Genomic DNA, 24,904 nt, shown 5'->3' on the forward strand with positions numbered 1-24,904 from the left:
TTTGCATCACTTTAATATTATTTAACGAACTACTGTTTTTGACAACTGATCATGGCCACAGTCTAACCTAAAGGGGTTGTTCAGCTGTAAGCTATTTCATTCTGGTTTGACACAACATTTCTTGGAAGAAAAGCTGGTCGTTTTCATGCAGTTTTTGATTTAAAGTCAAAAGTGGATTCAAAATGAAAGGGAAATATAAAGCCAGAATACGCTTCTCCTGGCTGCGTCCACTGCTGACTGAGTTCAAAAAACTGAGGAAAACGTAAAAAAAAATATATTTTTTCCCCCTATTTTTAACAGTATTTCACAAATGTACACACATAGTGTATACATCCTAATTAGAAGTACATTTACATACATTTTGGAAGCAGATTTTAAAAACTCTATATTTTTGAGGCAAAGTGAACATCAATTTTTTAAAAGTTTTGCTGTCCCACACTAAGCCAAGTTTGCAGAGGCTGATAGGTGTCAGAATGATAACCAATAGAGATGAGCGAGCACGCTCATTTAAGGCTGCTACCCTATTGATTAGCAGTCTTATCGAGTAACTGTGTACTCACCCGAGCAGCATGCAGGGGGGTGGCGGGGGTCAGCGGGGGTGGTGAGCGGGGGTGAGAGAGCGAGAGAGACATCTCTCTCTCCCCCAGCATGCTGCTCGGGCGAGTACACAGTTACTTGATAAGACTGCTACTCGATCAAGTAGCAGCCTTAAACGAGCGTGCTCGCTCATCTCTAGTAACCAACCCACCAGCCCCATAAAAAAAGACCCTATTTGGAAAACTCTAAGAAACTCATTGAGGGGTGTCAAGAGTACTTTGATCCAACTTTTTTGCAGGAAATTGAGAAATTCAAATTTCATTTTTCCAATGTGTCATTTTAAATTCTCTTTTTCAGTACAGCACACATAAAAATGAAGACATGCACCCCAGAATTTATCCCCCTTTGTGGCCCTAATCTTATTGACCAGACACCCAACAAGGTCCAAAAGGAAAGGAACATCCAGTGGCTGTCAAAGCATATAATTTTTGTTGAAAATGTCTCAAACCGCATTGCACAATTGTTGATGTATTGAGATACCAAAAATGATAGAAGACACTCAGTCCTCAGGATAAGTAAACAGTAGTTGATTGCTTGGGGTCCATCTCTCAGGATCCCGGTTGATCAGCTGATTGGGTGCCAGCTGTTGGCGCCACAACACACAGGGATATGGAGCCGAAGCAGTTAGCTCCAACCCCTGTGTAGTGGCTGGCGCTCGTAATTGCAGATACAGCTCTCATTGATTAATGATCCACCAGTAGTGACTTCTGCTACCAAATGGATATAGGGTTCAGTGAGAGAAGTATAGTTTGAGTAACTACTGACTTCATAAATTTCTGCCTCGGAGTTGTCAGGTGATAACAAGGCGTAGGCCTACTCTGTTCCGGTTTCACACGAGCGACAAAATAGTGCCATTTTTTCATGATACGATAGTGCTACAAATCGTATGTATGTGAAGCCCATGCTTTCCAATGGGTTCCTTCACATTATCAATGTTTTGTAGGCTGCTATATTGCGAGAAAAAAGTCGGAAATCCCTAAGAGCCCTAAAATAAGGCCTATCTGCATTAAAAAAAACACAATATATCACCTAACACTTTTTCCAACTCTTCCAAAATAGGCCAATAGCTTTGTGAAATGGGGACATGACCTAAATTATGCAAACAATTGAATCAAATTGTGACAAATTGCACCAAAATATTAGTCTAATTTTTTAGGTAAGCTAAAAAAATGTAAGAACGTGGTCTAAGCTTAGACTAAAGTCTTTTAATTCGACAGATCTATCATTCAGAAAAGCTACTGTGATAAATCTGGTATATTTTAAAGCTATCCAGTCTAAGTTTGCACTGTGTAACTTTCAGACAGTATTCGTGAATAAGCCCCATTGTTTTTAGAAAACACACAGTATAAAAGCCGAACCTAAAGTAATTTTTTTTATTAAAAATGCGTCTAAACTAAAAAAACATAAGAGATACCAGTTTTTACCAAAAATAAGCGTCATATTAATTTTTGCCAGAAGCAAATCTTATTTTACTGACCCAGCAGGCTTGGTCTTGGTCCTTCCCACTGCTCTCCAGAGCCCCGGCACATTTCCCGCAGTCCTCAGACGCTCACAGAGGATCACTTCCTAGTTACGGGATTCATAAATCCTGCCTCCATGAAGCGATGGCTGTGATTGGCCCCCCTCGAGCGCTGCTCAGCCAATCAGTTCAGTGCTCGAAGAACCAATCACAGCCATCAGTTTGTGAAGGCAGGATTATTGTTTCCTGTAACCAGGAAGTGATCCTGTGAGGGCAGTCAAGGACTGTGGGAAGCGCATCGGGGGTCTGGAGAGCAGTGGGCAGGACCTAGACCGAGCCTGCTGGGTAATGTATTGCTATTTTTTTATGTAATCTAACTAGGGATTATATTTCAAGCCTCCCTGAAAATCCTGAAAGATCAGGCTAGTGTTTTGCATATCAGGCTACTTTACATATCATGCATTAGCATATTTTTAATGCTTTTGGTATAACTCAGAAAAACAGGCACAATGTGGTTCGGGCAGAATAAACTAGATTGCTGGATTCCTTTCAGATCCCATAATGACCTCCATAACAAAAAAGTATGGCTAGTAAGTAAGGAATTGGTGCTTATATGCAACATGAGATTAGTGAAAAAGCCCTAAATAAGGTAATGTTGGGTAACAAATACTACACATGCCACATACCCTTGAAATAATAATGTCAATAGTATATCTGTATATGGTTACCTTCTGATGTAAGTGGCTGGTGGTTCTCCATCATGATGTTCTTACACAGATCCTTGTGTCCTTCTAAATACTCCCACTCCTCCATGGAGAAATAGATAGCGACATCCTGACACCTTATAGGAACCTGACAAAACAATATACTGTCATTACCCAGACTCCTCTAGTGCTGTTACTGTATAATTTCCCAGCATTCCCAGCAGTGTCACCTCTCCAGTCAGCAGCTTAGTGATCTTGTTGGTGAGTTCTAGGATTTTCTGCTCATGTATCGGTAAGTGAGGAGGAGCCTCTGTGATGGGGCTCTGGCTCCTACTCCAGCCTCCTGACTCATGGAGATGGCTGTTGGGAGTCACATCATCACCCAATGTCTTTTTCACTATTGTGTAATCCTGTGTATGAAGAGAGACATGTAGAGGACTGAACCCAGTATTCCTCCATCAGTAAAAAGTGGGAGATTGTGACCCCGCCGTATAGAGCTCTAGAGAGATATCTGGCAGCCAAGCATGCATACTACTACCCCATTCCTTGCAATGTGTCAGCTGGAGATGGCCCAGCGCTTTGAACTCTGCCATTTCCGGAAGTCCCTCCTCAATGCAAGGAATAGCAAGTAGGCACGCTGTTTGAGAGGGGGCGCATTATTAGAATGAGAGAAGCTGGATTCTCATTGCTCCTACAACATTACTATTAGCTCATTGGTTCCCACCATACAGAACTGACCATATTGGGGGCCGATCTTCACATTTTCTGCTGCTCAGTTCTTTAGTTCTCCTTCACTTGGAAGGTCTGGAAGCCATTATACAGGACACTGGATTGTTCCTATTACATCCTATAATGGATTTTCTCTTCCCTTAGTCTGACTTGTTACATAATACATAGAAATACAGAAAAGCTTACCTCTCCGGTCAGCAGGTAGATGATCTCCAAGGTGAAGTTTAATATTCTTATGGTAACTTCATTTCTTTCTTTGTCCATCCTTGGTGGGTCATTCAGGAGAAGGACTGCTTTGAATGAGAATACGAGAAAACTGGATAAACTGGAGGGTTCTGGTACTGCCAGAAGTTTGCTGGGCTACGCTGCTCACGCAATCCCCTTTCACTTCTATGGTAGTTACAGAAACTGTATGCAACAGCCAGTTCAGCTGCTTCCATAATCATAGGTACCAGAGGTAAGCCAGAATGGCATCAGGTGGAGGGACAGTTTTCAAAGTAAGTGTGGTTCCCAGACAGGAGAAGTGGTGCCGTGCAGGATAAATACACTCTTTGTAAAAATAAAAAATAAAAAAAAGCATGCAGTTACATCTCAGACAGATGTGCAAATGATTAGAGCTGTTTAGAGCTTGTTGACCACTAGATGCCTGTATGACATAATTTAAGAGATTTTGCCCAGTTAACAGAGTCTGAGAGGGGGCGCATTACTGGAATGCGAGAAGTTGGATGGTCGTATCAATGAATTGTCCAAAATCTGGGCTGTTCTCACCAAACTGTTAAGAAATGTGGGGACCAGTGGATGTGTGAGGGCACACAAGACAACCGGGCTCAAGACCCCTGACAGACCACCAGTAGAGAGGATCGTCTGATCATTTGATGAGCACAAGCAGGACCAACTGTATTGTTGTCCACTATCCACAGACAGGTGACACCTTGCTCAGGACAGATGCAAGACTGTGTCAAAATGTGACAAATAGGACATGCAATTCTGCAGTAAAACCCCTATTCAGGTATTTAGGGCCTACCTAAAATACGATTGATCCCTCTGATAAGTGCAAACCTGATGAACGCTCCTTGGCCTGCTACCTGATCCCAACAGGGAGCAAGGAAAAGGACCAAACCACAGTATGAATAACCAAGAGTGAGGTACACAAAGCACAACTTAACTGGAAGATGCACAGCTAACTCCAGGAAGACTTGGACAGCTGCAACTACCCCGACCAACTGAACTGCAATAAATGGCAATGAGCTAAGGGAGGGATAGGAATATAAAGCCCTCACTGACCTCCATAATTGTCATACATGTCATGTCTTCATTGTGGATGCACTGTTGAAAATTGTCTTGTTTTTAGTTATGTGTATTGCACAGCTGCAGCATGTAAGAGGTTAATGTCTGTGAATGTCTGGGATATATCTGAAAATTGTAAACAATTGTTTTGTCACATGATATTGTATGATATAAATATGAGTGCAAGCCAAAAGGTGTAGTCCATCCATTCTGGCTCCAGATGGCTGTTCTTCTGGGTTCCCAAAAAGAGAGTGCCAGCCACATGGGGGTACCTTCAACCCTCATGTGGTAAAGAATGGAAGCTGAGGAGAGGTATCCTGATATTCCCATTCCAGGACCCCTACTGAGAGAGTGAGTGGAGAAAGGAGCCCGCCATGCAGTGTTCAAGCTACTAAGCGCAAGTGAGTGTCTGCAGAGTGTTTTGTCCACCTCCGGTGTGTGTCTGTCCAGGAGCGGATAACTCAGCCTGTAGGCCTGGTTTCATCCTGTGTCCCAGAGTGTATGTGTCCAGGAACGGAGTCATACAGATAACTAGGACTGTAGGCCCGGTGTCATCCTGTGTTCTCCTGTCTGACCCTGCTTAACTGTTCTTCCTGCACTGGTGTGTGAAAGTTGCCATTAAGAAGTAAAGTTCCAGTCACTGTCCATTCCCAGTGACTGAGGTATTCAACTAGAATTGTGTGTGGACTCTATTATTTTTCCCGCCGTACAAGCAACGGTGTGAAGGAACAGTGGTGTCACAAGTGACAACTACTCATGTCCACTACACTACTATACAGGTAATCGCTGTTCCAGCATAGCCTGGAAGAGGCCTACGAGTGCCTTGACTCAGGCTGTACGCGTCCCTCTGGGGAGGAGTTCGGTAGATCCACCATGACAAGTGCCATCTCTACCCCCGCCATCTCCTCAGTGTTGTGCCTTGTGTCTCAGTCACTGCACTTGGCTGAAGGGTTTTTGTTCTCACGGCCCCCAATACATGTCCTGCCTCTTTCACCCACAGTCACATCAGTTTGCAGTGTTGTCATGAAGGATGAAACTGGGCAACTACAGAAAGGAACTGTGTTGCCTTCAGCAACAAATCCAGGTTTACTTTGGGCACTGACTATGGGTGTGTCTGGAGACCTAGGGGTGAACAACACCTCAATCTTGCCTTTATTATTGATCAGTTCACTGCCCCCACTGCTGTGATGGTCTGGGGGCCATTATAGATGACAGTCAGTCACCCCTAGTTGTGGTACGAGAGACAATGACAGCTCACTGATATGTTCATGACATCCTACAGCCACATGTGTTCCTCTCATGGAAACTTCCAAGACACATTTCCCAGCTGAATATTGTCGGCCACACACAGAAGGGGGTCACAGAAATGCCTCCACAACATTGTCATACTTCCGTGGCCTGCCTAGTCGCTGATTTATCACCAATAGAACATATATGGGACTATCTGGAAAATCAACTTCGACAGCCTATGAGTTTGCGTAATCTAGTAGCTCAGTTGCAGCAAATGTGGAGCGATATTCCACAGGATACCATATATACCTGTATGCCTCCCTGCCTGCCTGTATCACAACTTGCTTCCAAGCTACAGGCGCCAATAGGGTACTAGAGCCTCCATGCCCACCCGTATCACATCTTGTATACAAGTTTGAAGCGGTACAACAGGGTACTAGAGCCTCCATGCCCACCCATATCACATCTTGTATACAAGCTAGAGGCGGTACAATAGGGTACTAGAGCCTCCATGCCCACCCATATCACATCTTGTATACAAGCTAGAGGCAGTACAATAGGGTACTAGAGCCTCTATGTCCACCCGTATCACATCTTGTATACAAGCTAGAGGTGGTACAATAGGGTACTAGAGCCTCCATGCCCACCCATATCACATCTTGTATACAAGCTAGAGGTGGTACAATAGGGTACTAGAGCCTCCATGCATGCCCATATCACATTTTGCATTCAAGCTACAGGAAGTTCAACACGGTACTAGATCCTCCTTTCAAGGGGTCTGTTCTCTGAAATAAATGATCCTTTTGCTCTGATATTGTAATCACTTACTTTCATTCGATTAAGTTTCTTAAGTTTCATTCGATTGCAACAATTTCTTCTAGGTTCTTGATTTTTTTTGGCAATGGGTGTATATATACACAAGACAGAAGTGGTACTCCTCAGTGTATATCTATACAGGACAGGAGAAGGTGTGCAGTGCAGTGGGCAGAGCGGGAAGTGAGACAGTAAGGCCGCCTGCAGATGAGCGGGTCGGATCCGGAGGTGAGAATTCTCCCTGCAGGACCCGACCCGAGCGCCTGCAGAGACGAGCGCGTACTCACTCGCGCCCGGCGGCCCCGGCTCTTTCATGTGCCGGCTGCCGGGCAGCCGGCGCATGCGCAGACCGGAGCCTGCGGCCGGGTGAGTGACGTTTCTGTGCGAGGCCCCGCGAGCCCCGCACAAAAATAGGACATGCCGCGGTTTGTTTGCCGCGCGACATTTCGCGCGGCCAAACCGCGGCCGTCTGCATAGGAGTGCGTATTGTAATGCACTCCTATGCAGGCTTTGAGCGGCGGAAATCCCGCCGCAGGATTTCCGCCCTTGTGCAGGCGGCCTAACTCAGAGCCAGGCCCGCAGATAAAAGGTGAGCCACAAACACCTGCGAAACTGACAAGATGGAGTGATAGATGGAAACACGAATCTGTGATAGAGCTGTCCTCTGATTTGGCTAAGAATATAAATGACTATGACATTACAGGAAAGCAGATGCCAATCTGGAGGTCTCTGCAACTTTCAAAGGTCTTTGGAGACTAAATTGATCCCTCTTTGAGGACATTCTGCGGAGTGCTCAGAGTGGTGGGAGATATTCAAGAGCAGGGTGGTGAGGTTATGCTGAGAGCTCTCCAACCTCAGGTGCCTGGAGTAGTACCACCGGAGAAGGAAACTTGAACATTTAGTTTAGCCGCGAGTAGATCCAGGGTGAAATCTTTACTCAAGAAATGCCAGTATGGTAGACAGCTTTTTGAGAGGGATTTTGGGAAGTACCACTTGCTCAACCATTACAGAAACTGTAGAATGTCACTAAATTGTCTTCTACCAGGTTTTCTGGGGTCATCCCTTTTTCCAGCAACCGCGGGCCCTTTTGCTTTTCCCTTTCGGAAGCACTTTGAAGCTCCATGCGACGTTGCGTTGCATTGGAAGCAAACATGCTTGAACCTACACCCCCCAAACTTGCAGTTGTCACTGGCCTGAGTGATAGTATGGGGTCCATGAACCGATCCAGATCAAAGATTCTGGAGATTGTTGTATCCTACTACTTGCATCTATTGGGGAAGAAGGATCTAGATTCGAACATGATTTCAGGTTTCCTGGTCAAAACTGTCCCAGGGGTAGAAACCTCTACATGTTTTGACAGAAGCGATCAGGGAAGAGAACGTTACACTGGTGATTGATGGGCTTTAACTAAAAAAAAAAAATTCCCATGGTGCAGATGGCTTAACATCTGTGTATTATAGGACCTTCAAGGAACTCTTGAGTCCTCTCTTGACTGAGATATTAAATTTGTGTCTTTCTTCAGGCACTCTGCCTAAGTCAATGAGGAGGTCAGCCCTGATCATTCTGTCAAAGGGTAAAGATTCGAGGAGTATGGAGAACTGGCATCACACAGCACTTCTCAATATGAACAGGAAGGTTTAGGTAAAGGTGCTGTTTAATTGGTTAGTGAAGTTTGCACCACCAGCTCCTCTTGGGGGTCTAACATAGCTGTGTTTCAGGCCTAGCACCTCTAGTGCTGTTTTCTGTATCCAGGAGGCAGTACAGCAGGGTAGAGCTGGTCACTGTCCCTGGATCAAGCAAAAGCATTTGAACAGGTTAATCATGGGTACTTCTGGTCAGTCATTCTGAGATATGGCCTGCCAGTAAGGTTTGCTGATTGGCTTTGAACATGTTTTGGGGCTGAGACTTTCCGGCTGGAGAGCGGTTGGCTTGGCCTCCCTTACAGGGTGGTGTTCAGTGTCCGTCAGGGCTGTCCTCTAAGTTTCCTGTTGTATGTCTTCACAATAGATCCTTTCTTTGAGAGGTTTAATCATGGACTTATTGCCGGGGTCAGAATGGACCAGGTGTTGTCATAGGCCACTCTGAGAGTGGTAGCATATGCCGACAATATCAAGCTCTTTGTGTCCTTGAGAGGGAAGGCGGACTTTGTGGCATCCAAGGTCAACCACTACTCGGAGGCATCCAGGTTCAACTGGGATAAGTGTGAGAATCTCTGGTTAGGAAGGGGGAATCCTGCATTTGATCTCCCAGAAACCCTTCCGGTGCCCCAGACTTCGGCAAAGGTTCTCTGCATTAAATTTGGCCAGGGGAATTACGCCATTCAAAGTTGTGTAGACAGGCTGGATGGTGCCATTCAGAGGGTGAGTCAGTGGAAGAGTTAAACGTGGGGATTGAAAGGCATGCATTTTTGAATTTTCCTTGATGTGACTGTTCCCAGTAAGATATACAAACTAATCTTGTAGATACGATACCTTTTAATGGCTAACAAAAATTAATGATGTTAAAGCGAGGTTTTGAACCTCCCAGGGTTCTTCCTCGGGCATAATGAAATAGATCCGAAGAGGCATGCATATATACACACACATACGTATGACAACGCACAGACATGGATGTGATTAATTTGCACTTAAAAGGATACCGCAAAAGGATACCGCAACAGGATGGGTAGAGAAATAAATAAATACTTAAATAGTTCACTGATAAAGATGTGAAAGTTTTATGGTCTCTGAATTAGTGTTAGGGGGTCACCAGGCCAGAGTGTTATCTGTGCTATAGATTTTTCATACTTCCCAGTCACACATGAAGCCTCTTGAAGAATTAAGGGCTCTGTTGAAAGTTTTAAAAATGGTTATAAATTTATACTCCCGAATTCCTCAGTGGTTTGTGATCTGAAACCGCCTCATATTCCACGAGCAGAAGAAAAATCGCAGCATGCCTCATTTTACCACAGATTCCATACAGATGGCCACCGCTGAGGTCAATGCAGGCGTGTAACCCACAGCCCATACACAATTAGCATTACATATGGGCTGTGGGTACCCGCGTCATGCACGAAATACAAACAAAAAAAACTGTACTGTGCATGACCACCTGCACTCCTCCGCGGGCATACACAATACAATTAATCGCCATATGGAGGGTCACCAGCCAAACTTACAGCCGGAACCTGCTGCGGGTTTCCTTCATGCGGAATATGACCCGGTTGTGTGAGCCCGGCCTTCCGCTGGAGGATAACCTCCCCCGCACCCCTGTAGTAATAACCACATGGACCGTGTCTGACCTCCCCACAAGACCCTCCGCCGCCTCTTACCTGAGAGAACAGCAGGGACCAGAACCTGCTACATTGCAGTAGGACCTGTGTGATGTCAGCATCATGTGATCAGTATGAGGGGCGGAGCTCAGGAGTGAGTAGAAGTGGTGGCTGAAGGACCTGTGATGATGTCACCACCATGTGATCAGTATATAAGGTGGTGGAACGCAGCAGAAGTGATGGCTAAAGGACCTGTGATGATGTCACCAGTATGTGATCAGTATATAAGGGGGCGGAGCTCCTGTGCATAAGACTAGAAATCAAACTGAATCATTCAGGGAGATTCATAAAGGCGGACTAAAAGTAAAATTGCTCTTTTTTTTGCCCATAGTAACCAATCGCAGCACAGCTTTCATATTTCAAGAGCCCTATGAGAAATGTGATTGGTTGCTATGTACAACAGAATTCTTCTTTTAAGACATTTTTTTCATAAAGCTTCCCAAGTGTATTTAACCCCTTAAGGACACGGCCTATTTTGGCCACGAGGACACAACAATTTTTCAGGGGGATTTTCATCTTGACTTTTCAAAACCATATCTTTTATTTTTCTGTCGGCCGCATTAGGGCTTTTTTTTGTGTGGTGAGCTGTGGTTTTTATTGGTAGCATTTTTGGGTACATACTATGTATTGCAAATCTTTTTTGAGAGCAGGGAGAAAAAAACATCAATTATGCCATTTTTTTTCCGGCGTTAATCATACAGCATAAATGATGTGATACACTTTTTCGGCACTACGATTACGATGATTTTTGGGTTACTTTTTTATGTCTGTTTTTGTTTTTACACTATTTTTACTTATTTTTTATATTCCTGTAGAGGACTTGAACCATAACAGCTATGATGGCTATGATAATGCATTGCAGGACTTCGGTATTGCACTGCATGATCAATAGCGATCATAGGCAATGGTAAGCCAGGACACCAGTATCGGGCATCCTGTTTCCATAACAACTTATCGGCCCTCCGCAATTACATTGTGGGAGTCCGATGACATCACAGAGGGAGCCCGCTCCCTCTGAGAACCCTTTACATGCTGCAATCTACATAGGGCTAACAGCACGGATCGCTGTTGATATGCATTCCCACTGTTGCAGAAAGGGGCCAGGCTCCCGATGCAGGATGGTGCAGACTCAGCTTCCGATCCAGCGCCATCCACTGGATATAACTTTACGTCCTGGTGCGTTAAGTTTACATTCTGGCATAGTACTAATGTCAAAGAGCTTAAAATGAACTAAATTTGAATACTCACCTATCCTGATGGCTCCCCGTCCAGCGCTGCAGTCTGACCACCGGTCACTTTACGGTGCACACCGCCACTCACATTTTCCAGTGCCCTTAGAAGAATCACCGCTGAAGCCTGTAAGTGCGGCTGCAGATGCATCCTTCTTCATGCTATAGTTTGAAACATCTCATCAAAGCTTCACTTATCCGCTTCTACTCCTTCCTCTCCACTGTGAGGGTAGGAAAGAGGAACAGTCTAGCTCAAAGAAACTTAAATGACCCTGTGGGACAAGCAGCAGTGTTAAAAGATGCTTTCCGGGCAAAATCCACTGATGACCTAGGGCTGTTGTTGTGTTTGGCCAGTGGGGTAAAATCAGGACAATTTTTTTCCGAATCAGATCAGCTCAGACAATTTTTGAAAAAAACCGCTGGAAAGAAATCAGGTTTTCCCATAATGCATGCTGAAACAGGTCAGCATGCAATCAATGAGCAGGCAGGAAGCATTGATGATGCCAGCTAATGTGTCCTCCATGTTCCATAGCAAAAGCACTTTCATTGGACACCCTCAGTGACATATAACATAGGCACTGTATCACCAGCGTGATGTTACAGCTCAGCAGACAGATTGCTATGGTTGTCAGCGCTCGTGCAGAGCATTTAAACTGAAAGACTTGCCGCTAGATTGTGGACTTCTTATGCGCTTTTCGCTCAGAGCTTTACCTTTTATGGTGAAAAGTCATCTTAAACAAGCCAGTTCCTTATGTACGTTACGGCCTTTCAGTATATGCAAACAAAGGTCAGTTAGATTCTCCTCAGTATATACACACAGAGGTCAGTTGGATTCTCCTCAGCATATACACATAGAGGTGAAGCAGATTCTCCTCAGTATATACACAGAGAGGTGAGGCAGATTCTCCTCAGCATATACACGGAGAGGTGAGGTAGATTCTCCTCAGCATATACACGGAGAGGTGAGGTAGATTCTCCTCAGCATATACACGGAGAGGTGAGGTAGATTCTCCTCAGCATATACACGGAGAGGTGAGGTAGATTCTCCTCAGCATATACACGGAGAGGTGAGGTAGATTCTCCTCAGCATATACACGGAGAGGTGAGGTAGATTCTCCTCAGCATATACACGGAGAGGTGAGGTAGATTCTCCTCAGCATATACACGGAGAGGTGAGGTAGATTCTCCTCAGCATATACACGGAGAGGTGAGGTAGATTCTCCTCAGCATATACACGGAGAGGTGAGGTAGATTCTCCTCAGCATATACACAGAGAGGTGAGGTAGATTCTCCTCAGCATATACACAGAGAGGTGAGGTAGATTCTCCTCAGCATATACACAGAGAGGTGAGGTAGATTCTCCTCAGCATATACACAGAGAGGTGAGGTAGATTCTCCTCAGCATATACACAGAGAGGTGAGGTAGATTCTCCTCAGCATATACACAGAGAGGTGAGGTAGATTCTCCTCAGCATATACACAGAGAGGTGAGGTAGATTCTCCTCAGCATATACACAGAGAGGTGAGGTAGATTCTCCTCAGCATATACACAGAGAGGTGAGGTAGATTCTCCTCAGCATATACACAGAGAGGTGAGGTAGATTCTCCTCAGCATATACACAGAGAGGTGAGGTAGATTCTCCTCAGCATATACACAGAGAGGTGAGGTAGATTCTCCTCAGCATATACACAGAGAGGTGAGGTAGATTCTCCTCAGCATATACACAGAGAGGGGAGGTAGATTCTCCTCAGCATATACACAAAGAGGGGAGGTAGATTCTCCTCAGCATATGCACAGAGAGGGGAGGTAGATTCTCCTCAGCATATACACAGAGAGGGGAGGTAGATTCTCCTCAGCATATACACAGAGAGGGGAGGTAGATTCTCCTCAGCATATACACAGAGAGGGGAGGTAGATTCTCCTCAGCATATACACAGAGAGGGGAGGTAGATTCTCCTCAGCATATACACAGAGAGGGGAGGTAGATTCTCCTCAGTATATACACACAGAGAGGGGAGGTAGATTCTCCTCAGTATATACACACAGAGAGGGTAGGTAGATTCTCCTCGGTATATACACACAGAGAGGGTAGGTAGATTCCCCTCGGTATATACACAGAGAGGTGAGGTAGATTCTCCTCGGTATATACACATAGAGGTGAGGAAGATTCTCCTCAGTATATACACATAGAGGTGAGGAAGATTCTCCTCAGTATATACACATAGAGGTAAGGAAGATTCTCCTCAGTATATACACATAGAGGTGAGGAAGATTCTCCTCAGTATATACACATAGAGGTGAGGAAGATTCTCCTCAGTATATACACATAGAGGTGAGGAAGATTCTCCTCAGTATATACACATAGAGGTGAGGAAGATTCTCCTCAGTATATACACATAGAGGTGAGGAAGATTCTCCTCAGTATATACACATAGAGGTGAGGAAGATTCTCCTCAGTATATACACATAGAGGTGAGGATGATTCTCCTCAGTATATACACAGAGAGGTGAGGAAGATTCTCCTCAGTATATACACAGAGAGGTGAGGAAGATTCTCCTCAGTATATACACAGAGAGGGGAGGAAGATTCTCCTCAGTATATACACAGAGAGGTGAGGAAGATTCTCCTCAGTATATACACAGAGAGGTGAGGAAGATTCTCCTCAGTATATACACAGAGAGGTGAGGAAGATTCTCCTCAGTATATACACAGAGGTGAGGAAGATTCTCCTCAGTATATACACAGAGAGGTGAGGAAGATTCTCCTCAGTATATACACAGAGAGGTGAGGAAGATTCTCCTCAGTATATACACAGAGAGGTGAGGTAGATTCTCCTCAGTATATGCACATAGAGGTGAGGTAGATTCTCCTCAGTATACAAATCATTTCCCTAGACTTTATGGTTTGTAAAAAAAGAACTAGCTCATGTATCATGAATTTTCGCACAGTTTTTAATTGAATATTGAAGTTGTAATCCCTTTACTTTTCCTATATAGGATGTAAAGGACGGTCGTGGCAAATTTCACGTTGTGCGGTACAGATGTGTATTAGTTACATTACATAGGGGGTCACTTACTTTTTGCACTTAGAATTAAATAATCGAGTTGTGACACCTTTACTTTTCCTATTTATGACCTAAAGAATGGTGGTGCCAAATTTCGCATTTGTACGACACCAGGAAGTAAGGCCCAATGCCACGGGCAAATTTGATCTGCGGAATCCACGCAGGGCACCCGCACAGGAGATCCGCAAATCAAGCCACCCATAGAGATGCATGGGCATCCGTAAATGGATTAAAACATACAGATTTGATTTGCAGACCTTTTGGTCCAGGAAGAAAAAGATTTGCAGCATGCTCCATTTTTGTGCGGATCCCGCACCGACGGCTTCCATTGAAGTCAATGGAAGCCATCCGATCCATAGCACACGGATCCGAGGGGAAACAGGAGATTTAAAAAAAATAAACTGTACTGTGCATGTCCGACGGCGAGCCATGAGGACCATGTGCAGTACAGCGAACCTATCCTATTTAGGACCTGAAGAATGGTCGTGCCAAATTTCACACTTGTAGTACACACTGGGAAGTTAGAGAATTAGCATAGCACAGGGGGGTCATTTACTTTTGTGCTTAGTATTGAATATTAATCCTTTCTAGTCCAATTTGTATCCTGGTTTTCCTAGGGGGCTTACTATTTTTCTGCCGTTATACAACAGCGCTATCTGCTGGCTAAAGCCAGTACTGCATGATGTGACACGTTGGATAGGCTCCAACAGCAGAGAGGCTGGCAATATACAGTAAGAGAACCCCGACGGACGTCTTCCAACATCGGAGCTGTACAGCCTTAAATTATAATGACTTTAGACGTCAGACAGTAGATTGGAAAGGGTTAAAGTCGCAACAGCTTTCCTGATGGGTATTGGGCTATTTGGGACCTAAAGAATGGTCATGCCAAATTTCATGTTTGGTCCTCCCCTCCCTGAGCGCCACCCGAAGCCGTCTGACAGCGGTTAGACATTATATGGCATGGGCCCCCTTCTCCGAGGAGCCGGGTCACATTGCGACCCCTGGCGGTACACCGGTGATGTGAACATTGATTATAGGCATGTGAAGGTATTGACAGAGTGTGCACCACTATAGTTGGAATAGACAGAAGAGTTCATTGGTAGCACAGCGCCTTTGGCTCCTACAAAGAAGATACACGGTTTTTTTTTTGGGGGGGGGGGGGGGTGGATTCACCAGCTTGCCCCACTGTGGTAGTGTCCACTGGGTGTGTTTCAATTCATCAATGACTGAATCAGCTTTACTTTCCCCCTATTCTCTATGAATCACCCTGTACATGTTAGTCAATTAGTCCCTGTTACATTTTAAGAGGAGGATTAATTCCACCAGTTACTGCCAAGAACACATTATATGTGTCCCCAATTTGCTGTGGACAAAGCAGCATAATTCTTAATAATTTATCTTTATTAGCTGCTTTACCAGGTGAAGTCTGTTTGCACAGATGCAGCATGTATAGTGATATCTATATATGCTGTGACCATGAAACAGGGTGTCCATGGGTGGTGTTAGGGCCCTCCACCCTGTATTCGAGGTGATAGGGTCTTACCTAGTCAGGGTTTCACTCACTCTCCACTCAGTAACAGTCTCTGTTATGTAGCAGACGCCGCTGTAATTAAGGTAATGATGGCAAAGTCCTTAATGTCACAGTGTGTCATGTTGCAGTGTACACCGAGTGCAAGTCCCAAACAATGACATAAAAAGCCTATGGGTTCGAAGCAGTAAAGCATGCGTCCTGGTGGCAGCGGGGGAGCATGTTGGCAGTCACAGACATCCAAAAAATACAGACATCATCTCAACAGTGCTGGGGATACCCATGATCTGAGCAGCAAGTCCTTGCTTCTAAAGGCCGTAGGCCTGACTTTGGTGTGGCCATACGTGTGAGCCCGATTCAGCACCCAGTAGGTAGCCAATGCTTCCTGTCTATTATCTGGCACAAACTACACAACAGGATCCAGTGCACCTCTGTTATGTTCGTGTGGGCAACTAAAAACAAGGCCCGCACGAACATGACCGAAAGACACGGGTTAGGGGAAACGGACTCTGTGCTGCAGGGAAGATGACTTGGCCCTACCTACAAGCAAAGCGATCGCCTCAATAAAGGCGGCCCTACACTGGAACTTCGGCCCTACTCTCCCTGAAAGGGTGATACTCGCAACCAGGCGGAACTGACACATTAAATGCACAAACTCACTTACCACACAACCTCGCATGCTAAAGCAGATGGTAAAGCTGAATATAAAAGCGAGGGATTAGTTCGTACATTGGCCAATGAACTTAAGCTGCAAGGCCCCGACAAGGCTCCTCGTGTCCTGCAGTCCTTACTCTAGCAAGACACTAAACAGGCAGCACAGGACACTACACACACAGCAAGCTGCAAGCTGACCAGACACTACTCACACAGCAGACAAGACTGAGGAAATACAACTTCCTCAGTGCAGAGCGGCTGGGGTATATATCTACACCCAGACCCAGGGGATTGGCTGACCTAAACAACCACACCCAGCCAGCTCATTAACCCTCACCTGTGCAGGTGTGCTCCTTAAACCCTGTAGAACAACAAACTCCAGCAGCACAACCTAACAACCTCTCTATGGTGCCTGAGTACTCCAGATGTCCCACATGATACCCTGGAGCCAATGGGAATTAGCTTATATAACTATGAAAATAGTAATAGAAATGACAATCAATAACATTTTTTTTCCCATTAAAATGTGCCCAAAGATCATGAGTTCGTTCAAAATCCCACAGGCTTGTTGCTGCATGAATTCAAAACAGCCATTATGGCAGCCATCCCCTCTATAACCATGCAAACACGCCTATAGCATAAAAATGGCTGCATATACTAGGTCGGACAAATATAACACCAGGAGAGGCAGAGCTTGTGTGCACACTGAAGGCAGATATGAGAGCAGGGAGGTAGCCTGTGAACCTAGCCCCTCTCCCCCAGCTAAGCAGACATCCAAACGTCCCAGTTACTAAATAAGCTGAATGCCTTAGGTCCAATGTCAATGGGTGGATTTGAATTGCGGGACATCTGCTCCTGCATAGGGAAGCATGGGGCGCCCGTACTTCAATTAACACCCGAGGAGTCGATTTGCAGATGCCACGTGCGGAAAAGAAATCACAGCATGCTCCGCAGATGGGCTCTAGTGATCTCTGTAGAATCGAGCGATCCGCAATTCAATAGCAGTCTAGTATTACACAGTTTTGCGCACTGCTTCATGCATCCCCTTGGGCATGCATTTGCGCACCTCCCTTAGACTTATAAGGGAGGTGCGCACAAAAATCGAGCATGCTGTGATTTTTATGCACGTGTAAAGAAGCCGTTAATGTCTACCATTGCAAAAATTACATTGGGGTGTGCCTGGAGAAAACTTTTACTGTCCAGAAAATAAAGACTAAAGCTTGATCAAGTACAGCTAGGCAAATATAAGAAGTTATTTGGCCACAGGACCAGAAGACAGGTTTGGCAAAACTAAAAATGGCATTTCACCAGAAAAACCTCATACTGACTTGAGAACAGGTGATGGAAATCTAATGACTTGTGACTGCTTTACTTAGGGTGGCTTCACACAAGCGTGTTTTTGTGCGTGCATATGTACACACAAAAACACGCTTCTATTAGTACAAAAGCATTCCCTATGGTGTGTGCACATGTCTGTGTTTTACAGGTGCGTGCCTCTAAATATAGGACATGCGTGCACCATAGGGAATGCACATATTGTCTTCAATGGAGCCGTGGCTGCTACTTGCGGCATATGTTTTCTTCATCCTTCATCTGTGACAGATGCAGCAAAGGAATTCTTCATCCCTGTGGGGAATACAGAATTCATTACCACAGCTGTCACAGATGACAGCTGCAGTAGGTGATCCAGCTGCCGGCATCCTGTAATTGTTTTTCAGGGAAGGGCTTTAAATAGAAGCCCTTCCCTGAAAAACAAGGAAAAGTGGTGAGGGAAAAAAATAAATAAAGAAATCATACTCACCTTTCTTCAGCTGCCGGGGCTCAGCCGCATCTTCTATGCACTGTCCCTGTCTCTGTAATGCAGTTCTTTCAGCAGGCGGGGATTTAAAATCCCCGTCTGCTGAAAGAGCTGCTTATGATTGGCTGAGGCACTCAGCCAATCACAGGCAGCTCTCGCTTGTCAGTCATTCAGCGAGAGCTGCCTGTGATTGGCTGAGGTCCATCTGGTTGGCTGCTGAAAGAACTGCATTACTGAGCCGGGGACAGCGCAGAGAGGATGCTGCGGAGCCCCAGTAGCTGAAGAAAGGGGAGTATGATTTTTTTTTTTTTTACACCACGTTTTCCTTGTTTGTCAGAGAAGGGCTTATATTTAAAGCTGTGGCATCTGTGACAGCTGTGGTAGGGAATTCTTTATTCCCTGCAGGAATTAAGAATTCCTTTGCTGCATCTGTCACAGATATGGCAGGTGCAGCAGGGAATTCTTTTTCCTCGCGGGGATGAAGGAAACATCTGCAGCAGGCAGCAGATGTGTTCTTCATCCCCGCGGGGACATGGCAGCGGCGGACAGGTAAGTATTTTTTTACACGAAAATTCTTGTTTTTCAGGAAAGGGCTCATATGTAAAGCCCTTCCCTGAAAAACAATTCAGGGGTGCCAGCAGACCATTGCCTGCTGCGGGTGGTTTCATTGAAGGCAATGTACGGACCTTCATACACACGTGTTTTTGCACGTACAGGAGTGCGCACCTATGTACGCAGAAAAACACGCTCGTGTGAAGCCACCCTTAATCAGTAGCTGTGCATAATCTCCATGGCAGGGCGGGAAGCAAAATCTCCCAAGTAGTGGACAGCAAGGACACATTCATTCTTATTTGTGTATTTTGGTCAGTAACTTGTATCTATATGTGGAAGTCAAAACCAGAAGTACAACACAGACAGAGTAAACTACAAGTGAAAGGCTTTTACTGTTTTAGACAAACTCTTTGCTTTGGGTTACAAATATTGACCAAAACATGCAAGTGTGAATGATGCCTACTAGAGGTTGCTTTGCCAAAAGGAGCGGTATCGGGTATTCGAAACACAGAAGAGAATCACATATTTGTGTCATTTTTTTAATTTATTTAGCAAATAATTATGAATAAAATGTGTAATTTATTCTGTTCACTCTCATCACCTTTAGCAATAAATACTATTTTAACCTTTTCCAATTCAATGTCGGACCTCATCCGACATTGAGATTTCATGCTATGTAGAAGAGAGGTCCACCATCGGAGTCCAATTCTACATATATAAATTATAGTATGCAGGAGAGAGGTCCGACGTCTGACTCTCCTGTATAGTCTAATATACATATTAAGTCACAGTTAATTTAAAAAAAATTAGTAATAAAATCACCATGACGGGTCATTTTTATGGGTTTCAATGGAGTAATTCCAAGGAATCCATAATGCGCTTTCCCACCCAAAATAAATAAGAGCTGGGGAGGATGCGAGTGGCAGGGAAATTGGATTGGTAAGGGTTAATGAATGCCCACAAGTTAGAAAATCTACGTTAGAAATACAAAGTTCACACAGGGAATCCTTACTTTTTCCACTGTCACTCCACATTCTCCTGCAGTGAGTGAATACAGTAATACGAAAGGGACAATTCATCTTCAATGCTTTGAAAGTAAAGGAGTAGAGATGAGCGAGCGTGCTCGTTTATGACAGTTACTCGATCGAGCATCCCTTTTTTCGAGTAACTGCCTACTCGGGTGAAAGGATTCGGGGGGCGGGGTGGCAGTGGGGAACAGGGGGAGCTCTCTCTCTTTCCCTCCCACTCCCCCCCCCCCGGTGCCCCCCGATTAGGCAGTTACTCGAAAAAAGCGATGCTCGATCGAGTAATTGTCCTAAACTAGCACGTTCACTCATCTCTATAAAGGAGCCTTCATGGATCGCGGTTACAGTTGACCTCAGCTAACCCTCATTTTCAGTGTTTGACAGATCTAGACTAATGCCACCCCAAAAAACTCTGATAGGCTCTTAAATGTCTATAAAGAACATGAAGTGTTAATAAAAAACACTATCTGCTTTTAATGCCTTTTGCACATTAACAAGGAAAAAAGCTTCTCTTTGTGAATTGTCATAAATTTAAAAATTTGATTTTTTTTCCACATAACCTCGAAACGGCTTCTCCCCTGTGCAATATCTCTGATGATCCCTATGCCTGGCTTTAGTAGTAAAACATTTCCCATATTCAGAGCATGAATGTGGTTTCTCTCATTGTGAGACTTCTCTGATGGTTAACAAGATAGATTTGAGTCTAAAACATTTCCCACATTCTGAACATGAAAGCAGCTTCTCTCCTGTGTGAACTCCCTAATGTTTAACAGGAAGTGATTTCACCCTAAAACATTTCCCACATTCTGAACATGGGAACAGCTTCTCTACTGGCGTGACTTCTCTGATGTTTAACGAGAACGGATTTCACCCTAAAACATTTCCCACATTCTGAACATGGAAATGGCTTCTCCCCTGTGTGAATTCTCTGGTGTCTATTAAGGCTTGATTTATCGCTAAAACATCTCCCGCATTCTGAACATTTAAACAGCCTCTTCAGTGTGTGAATACTCTGATGTGAAATAAGTTGTGTATTATTTGCAAAACATTTCCCACATCTCATACATGAATATGGTTTCTCTCCTGTGTGAATTCTCTGATGTCTGAGAAGATTTGATTTCCGAATAAAACTTTTCCCGCATTCTGAACACGAAAAGGGCTTCTCTCCTGTGTGAATTCTTTGGTGACTTACAAGATCTGATTTATGTGTGAATCGTTTCCCACATTCTGAACATGAAAACGGCTTCTCTCCTGTATGAATTCTCTCATGTCTAACGCAATCTGATTTATTTGTGAAACATTTCCCACATCCTGAACATGAATATGGCTTCTCTCCAGTGTGGATTCTCTCATGTTTAACAAGATGTGATTTATATGGAAAACATTTCCCACATTCTACACAAGAAAAGGTCTTCTCTTCCCTATGAATTATCTGATGATCTTTGAGTTTGACTTCAGTAATAGAACATTTCCCACATTCTGAACATGAGTACGGCTTTTTCATTCTAGGATTTTTTTTCTGTGTAAAAAGATGTGAGCTTTTTGTAAAAGGTTTCCCACATTCACTACATTGATACTTTTTACTCCCTTTGTGACCGATGCGTGTGGTAACAATTTGTGATTGGTCAGGAGAATGTTCCTCGTGATTAGAGGTCTTAAATAATATATCTGTATTGTTCCATTCTGGATATGCATGAAGAGTAATGAAGTTTTCTTCTGAAGAGTGCTGCATGAGATCTTCATCTTCCACTTTATAATTTGGTGGTAACAGAATTCCCTCAGAGTTCTCACTGTGATTATCTGTTAGGATTAAAAATGAATTTTTATGATTTTTATTCTCACATAACAGAGTAAACAAAAAAGTGTAAGATTCCTATTATGGAACCAACAATGTGGAAAAAAAATGGAATTAAGATGCAACCCTATAATAAATATGCAAGTACAAAGGGGTTAGCAGCTCAACTTCTTTATTTCATTAATATAACCATCTTATAAAACATGTTCTGGCATGGCGTGCCATGGCAGAGGGAGGCAGCTTGATACAAAGCTCTAGTTCTGAGAAGAGGTTCCAAACTAGCATCAAATGGGTAGCGGTAAGAAGGGGAGGACTCATTGCCATCAGGGAACTCAGGTGGGGGCTCCCTTAGCATTGGGCGACTTCTGACCTCGCCCTGGGATTGCGTTCACCGCCGCAATTCCAGAGCATGGCTTCAGGCTTGGAAGATGCAGGTGGCCTGCTAGCGGAGCATGTGCCAGAGCACACACTTAGGCGCCTGGCTGAAAGAAGTAGTGACGGCACTGCCACAACTGCTCCTAGGCCATAGGAGGTGAGTAAAGCAATCCTTGGGAGGCCGCCAGGAGATGTGAAGGAGCAGGATGGCCTTTCACATGGTGCCTCTCCAGAACAGGTAGAAGAACCGGCAGGGAGGCAGAAGACTGGACCTGTGGTCAGGGGGTGGAGCTCCAAGGCCAAACAGAGAGTCTTTCAGGAGAAGAGGGGTACTTCAGACAATTGTGGAGTCCCTGGAGGGGAGTTATCAGAATACAATGAACATCTGTCCTCAATCACAGGGCAAAGAACACCCTGAAGACACATTGCAGTGCCCATCCTCCACCACACAAGGGGCCCTGCAGGATCTAGAGGAACCTTCTGAGCCATACTACCCTCCTCCTTCCCCCGTCCCCAGGGTCTTCACAGGTTTGCAGGCCCACGAAGTCTCCAGAGGCACGAGGTGGAGTACTACCTCAGAAGATACTACTATACCCATCCACCCCTGCTGAAGGATGGAGGTACAGGGTCACCTGGAGATGTAAAAGCTCCCACATGGTTGCAGTCAGACACACCACCCGCTATGCATACAGCATAGAGGTTAACAGCCCATTGGTCACTACCCCACCCATCCTCCCTAGCACAAAATAATCAGATTTCCGCGAGAGCTGGTAACAGCGTCCCTGTGATATCCACACCATATACGCATAATCTATGTCACATCTTTTGAGCAATAAAAGACCTTTATTGCTCAAAAGATGTCTTTTGAGTGATCATTTTGCATAAACTACTACTTGGTACTAATGCCTAATAGTAACAAGTAGTAACATGTGAGCTGCCAGGAGCTGCAGTCAAGGAATGTTCCTTTGATCTGCCGGTGGACTGACAGCTAAGAACAGCTGATACATCGTTATCAGCTGTAATCAGCTCTTCCTGGGCAGAGCACACCGTGCAGTCCTGCTTAGCAGCTGTTATGCGGAACAATGGTTTTCAAGCAGAACTGAAAACTGTTTCTTTGGCAGAACAGTGAAAGATGGGCCCTTTTAGACACAACAATTATTGCTCAAAAGATGGCTTTTGAGCAAATTTTGAGTGTTAATCGTTGTGTCCAAATGGGCCTTTAATCTATCCTAGAATTCATGCAAAAGGGTACTTACCTTGTGATATCGGAAGCTGGTGGTTCTCTATTATGACGTCCTTGTGTTCTTCTAAATACTCCCACTCTTCCATGGAGAAATAGACAGCGACATCCTGACACCTTATAGGAACCTGACACACACAATGATACCGTCATTACCCAGACACCTCTAGTGCTGTTACTGTATAATTTCCCAGCATTCCCAGCAGTGTCACCTCTCCAGTCAGCAGCTCAGTGATCTTGTTGATGAGTTCTAGGATCTTCTGCTCATGTATCAGTAAGTGAGGAGGAGCCTCTGTGATGGGGCTTTGGCTCCGGCTCCATCCTCCTGACTCATGGAGATGGCTGCTGGGAGTCACATCATCACCCGATGTCTTCTTTATTATTGTGTAATCCTGTGTATGGAGAGAGACACGTAGAGGACTGAATCCAGTATTCATCCCTCAGCAGGCAGCGATATAGAGCTCTAGAGAGACCACATCTGGAGTACTGTGATCAGTTTTGGTGACCTCATCTACAAAAAGACATTGATAACATACAACATTCAAGTCTAAAGATGGATTATAAAAATGGTGGAGGGCCTTAACCCTTTGCAATCCAATTTTGGATTCAGGGTTTCCTAGGGGGCTTTCTCTTTCTGCCATTATACAATGGTGCCATCTGCTGGCTAGAGCCAGTACTGTGGTATGGGACATGCTGGAGAGGCCCCCGACAACAGAGCGGCCAGTAATCTACAGTAAGAATACCCTGCCGGACGTCTTCCAACATCGGAGCTGTACAGGCTTCAATCAGAATGTCTTTAGACGTCAGACAGTGGATTGGAAAGGGTTAAAGAGGTTTCTCAGGCAGCGCCTGCTATCGGTGCCAGGATACACAATAGCTGGTGCAGTGATATCAATGAGAGCTACGTCTGCAATTATGTGCACCAGTCACTACACATGGGTCGGAGCCGCGGCTTCAGTTACAACCTGGTGCATCCCGGCTCTGTCACCGGGCACTGCCTGGAAAACCCCTTTAAGCATAAAACTGATAAAGGAATGACTTAGAAGTACTTATAGGGATTAGTCCACAATTGACAATCCACATGATTGAGAAGGTCTCAGTGCCAAAACACAAATTGATCCCGAGAACTGAGATCCAGAGCCCTCTGCATTTCCTCATTGGACCCCTTACAGTGAGATGGGGCTTGAACTGAGTGGAGCATCTACAGAGCTCTGACTAATAATGAACATGTTGGTCAGTGCTTGTTAACAATGTTTACACAGGCAGATTATTGCTCATATGGTGACAAACCACCATTATTACGATGGCTTGTCCCCATACAGAACGCATTTGTCGTAAGTTCATCTGCCGTTTACAAGAGAACGTGTGCTGGGAAAGAATGCAACGTTTTATGCTCATATAAGAGACATGATCAGCCAATAAAAAAGCGTTTGTGAATATTCACAACCAACAAATACGAAAAGGCCGGTGATCGAGGAAACGATCGTTCAGATCGGTAATACCTGATCATCGG

At 44.7% G+C, this 24,904-nt stretch overlaps 2 protein-coding genes across 2 annotated transcripts in view; both read right to left on the reverse strand.

Annotated features, from left to right (window-relative positions):
• The window catches only part of LOC136612439 (zinc finger protein 721-like), a 564,334-nt gene that overhangs the window by 176,847 nt on the left and 362,583 nt on the right, over positions 1–24,904 (reverse strand). The window lies entirely within an intron of this gene.
• Positions 1–24,904, reverse strand: part of LOC136615698 (zinc finger protein 420-like) — a 39,140-nt gene that overhangs the window by 1,805 nt on the left and 12,431 nt on the right. Inside the window, exons 3-10 of the mRNA XM_066594177.1 lie at positions 23,604–23,783; positions 23,408–23,519; positions 20,772–21,781; positions 20,654–20,740; positions 4,078–4,135; positions 3,676–3,779; positions 2,991–3,170; positions 2,785–2,908 (exon numbers count right to left, since the gene is read on the reverse strand). Coding sequence (XP_066450274.1) covers positions 2,785–2,908; positions 2,991–3,170; positions 3,676–3,779; positions 4,078–4,135; positions 20,654–20,740; positions 20,772–21,781; positions 23,408–23,519; positions 23,604–23,783 — 1,855 coding nt within the window. The remainder of the gene's footprint in view (positions 1–2,784; positions 2,909–2,990; positions 3,171–3,675; positions 3,780–4,077; positions 4,136–20,653; positions 20,741–20,771; positions 21,782–23,407; positions 23,520–23,603; positions 23,784–24,904) is intronic.

Source organism: Eleutherodactylus coqui, chromosome 1 (genome assembly GCF_035609145.1).
Source record: "Eleutherodactylus coqui strain aEleCoq1 chromosome 1, aEleCoq1.hap1, whole genome shotgun sequence".
Classification (NCBI taxonomy): Eukaryota; Metazoa; Chordata; class Amphibia; order Anura; family Eleutherodactylidae; genus Eleutherodactylus; species Eleutherodactylus coqui.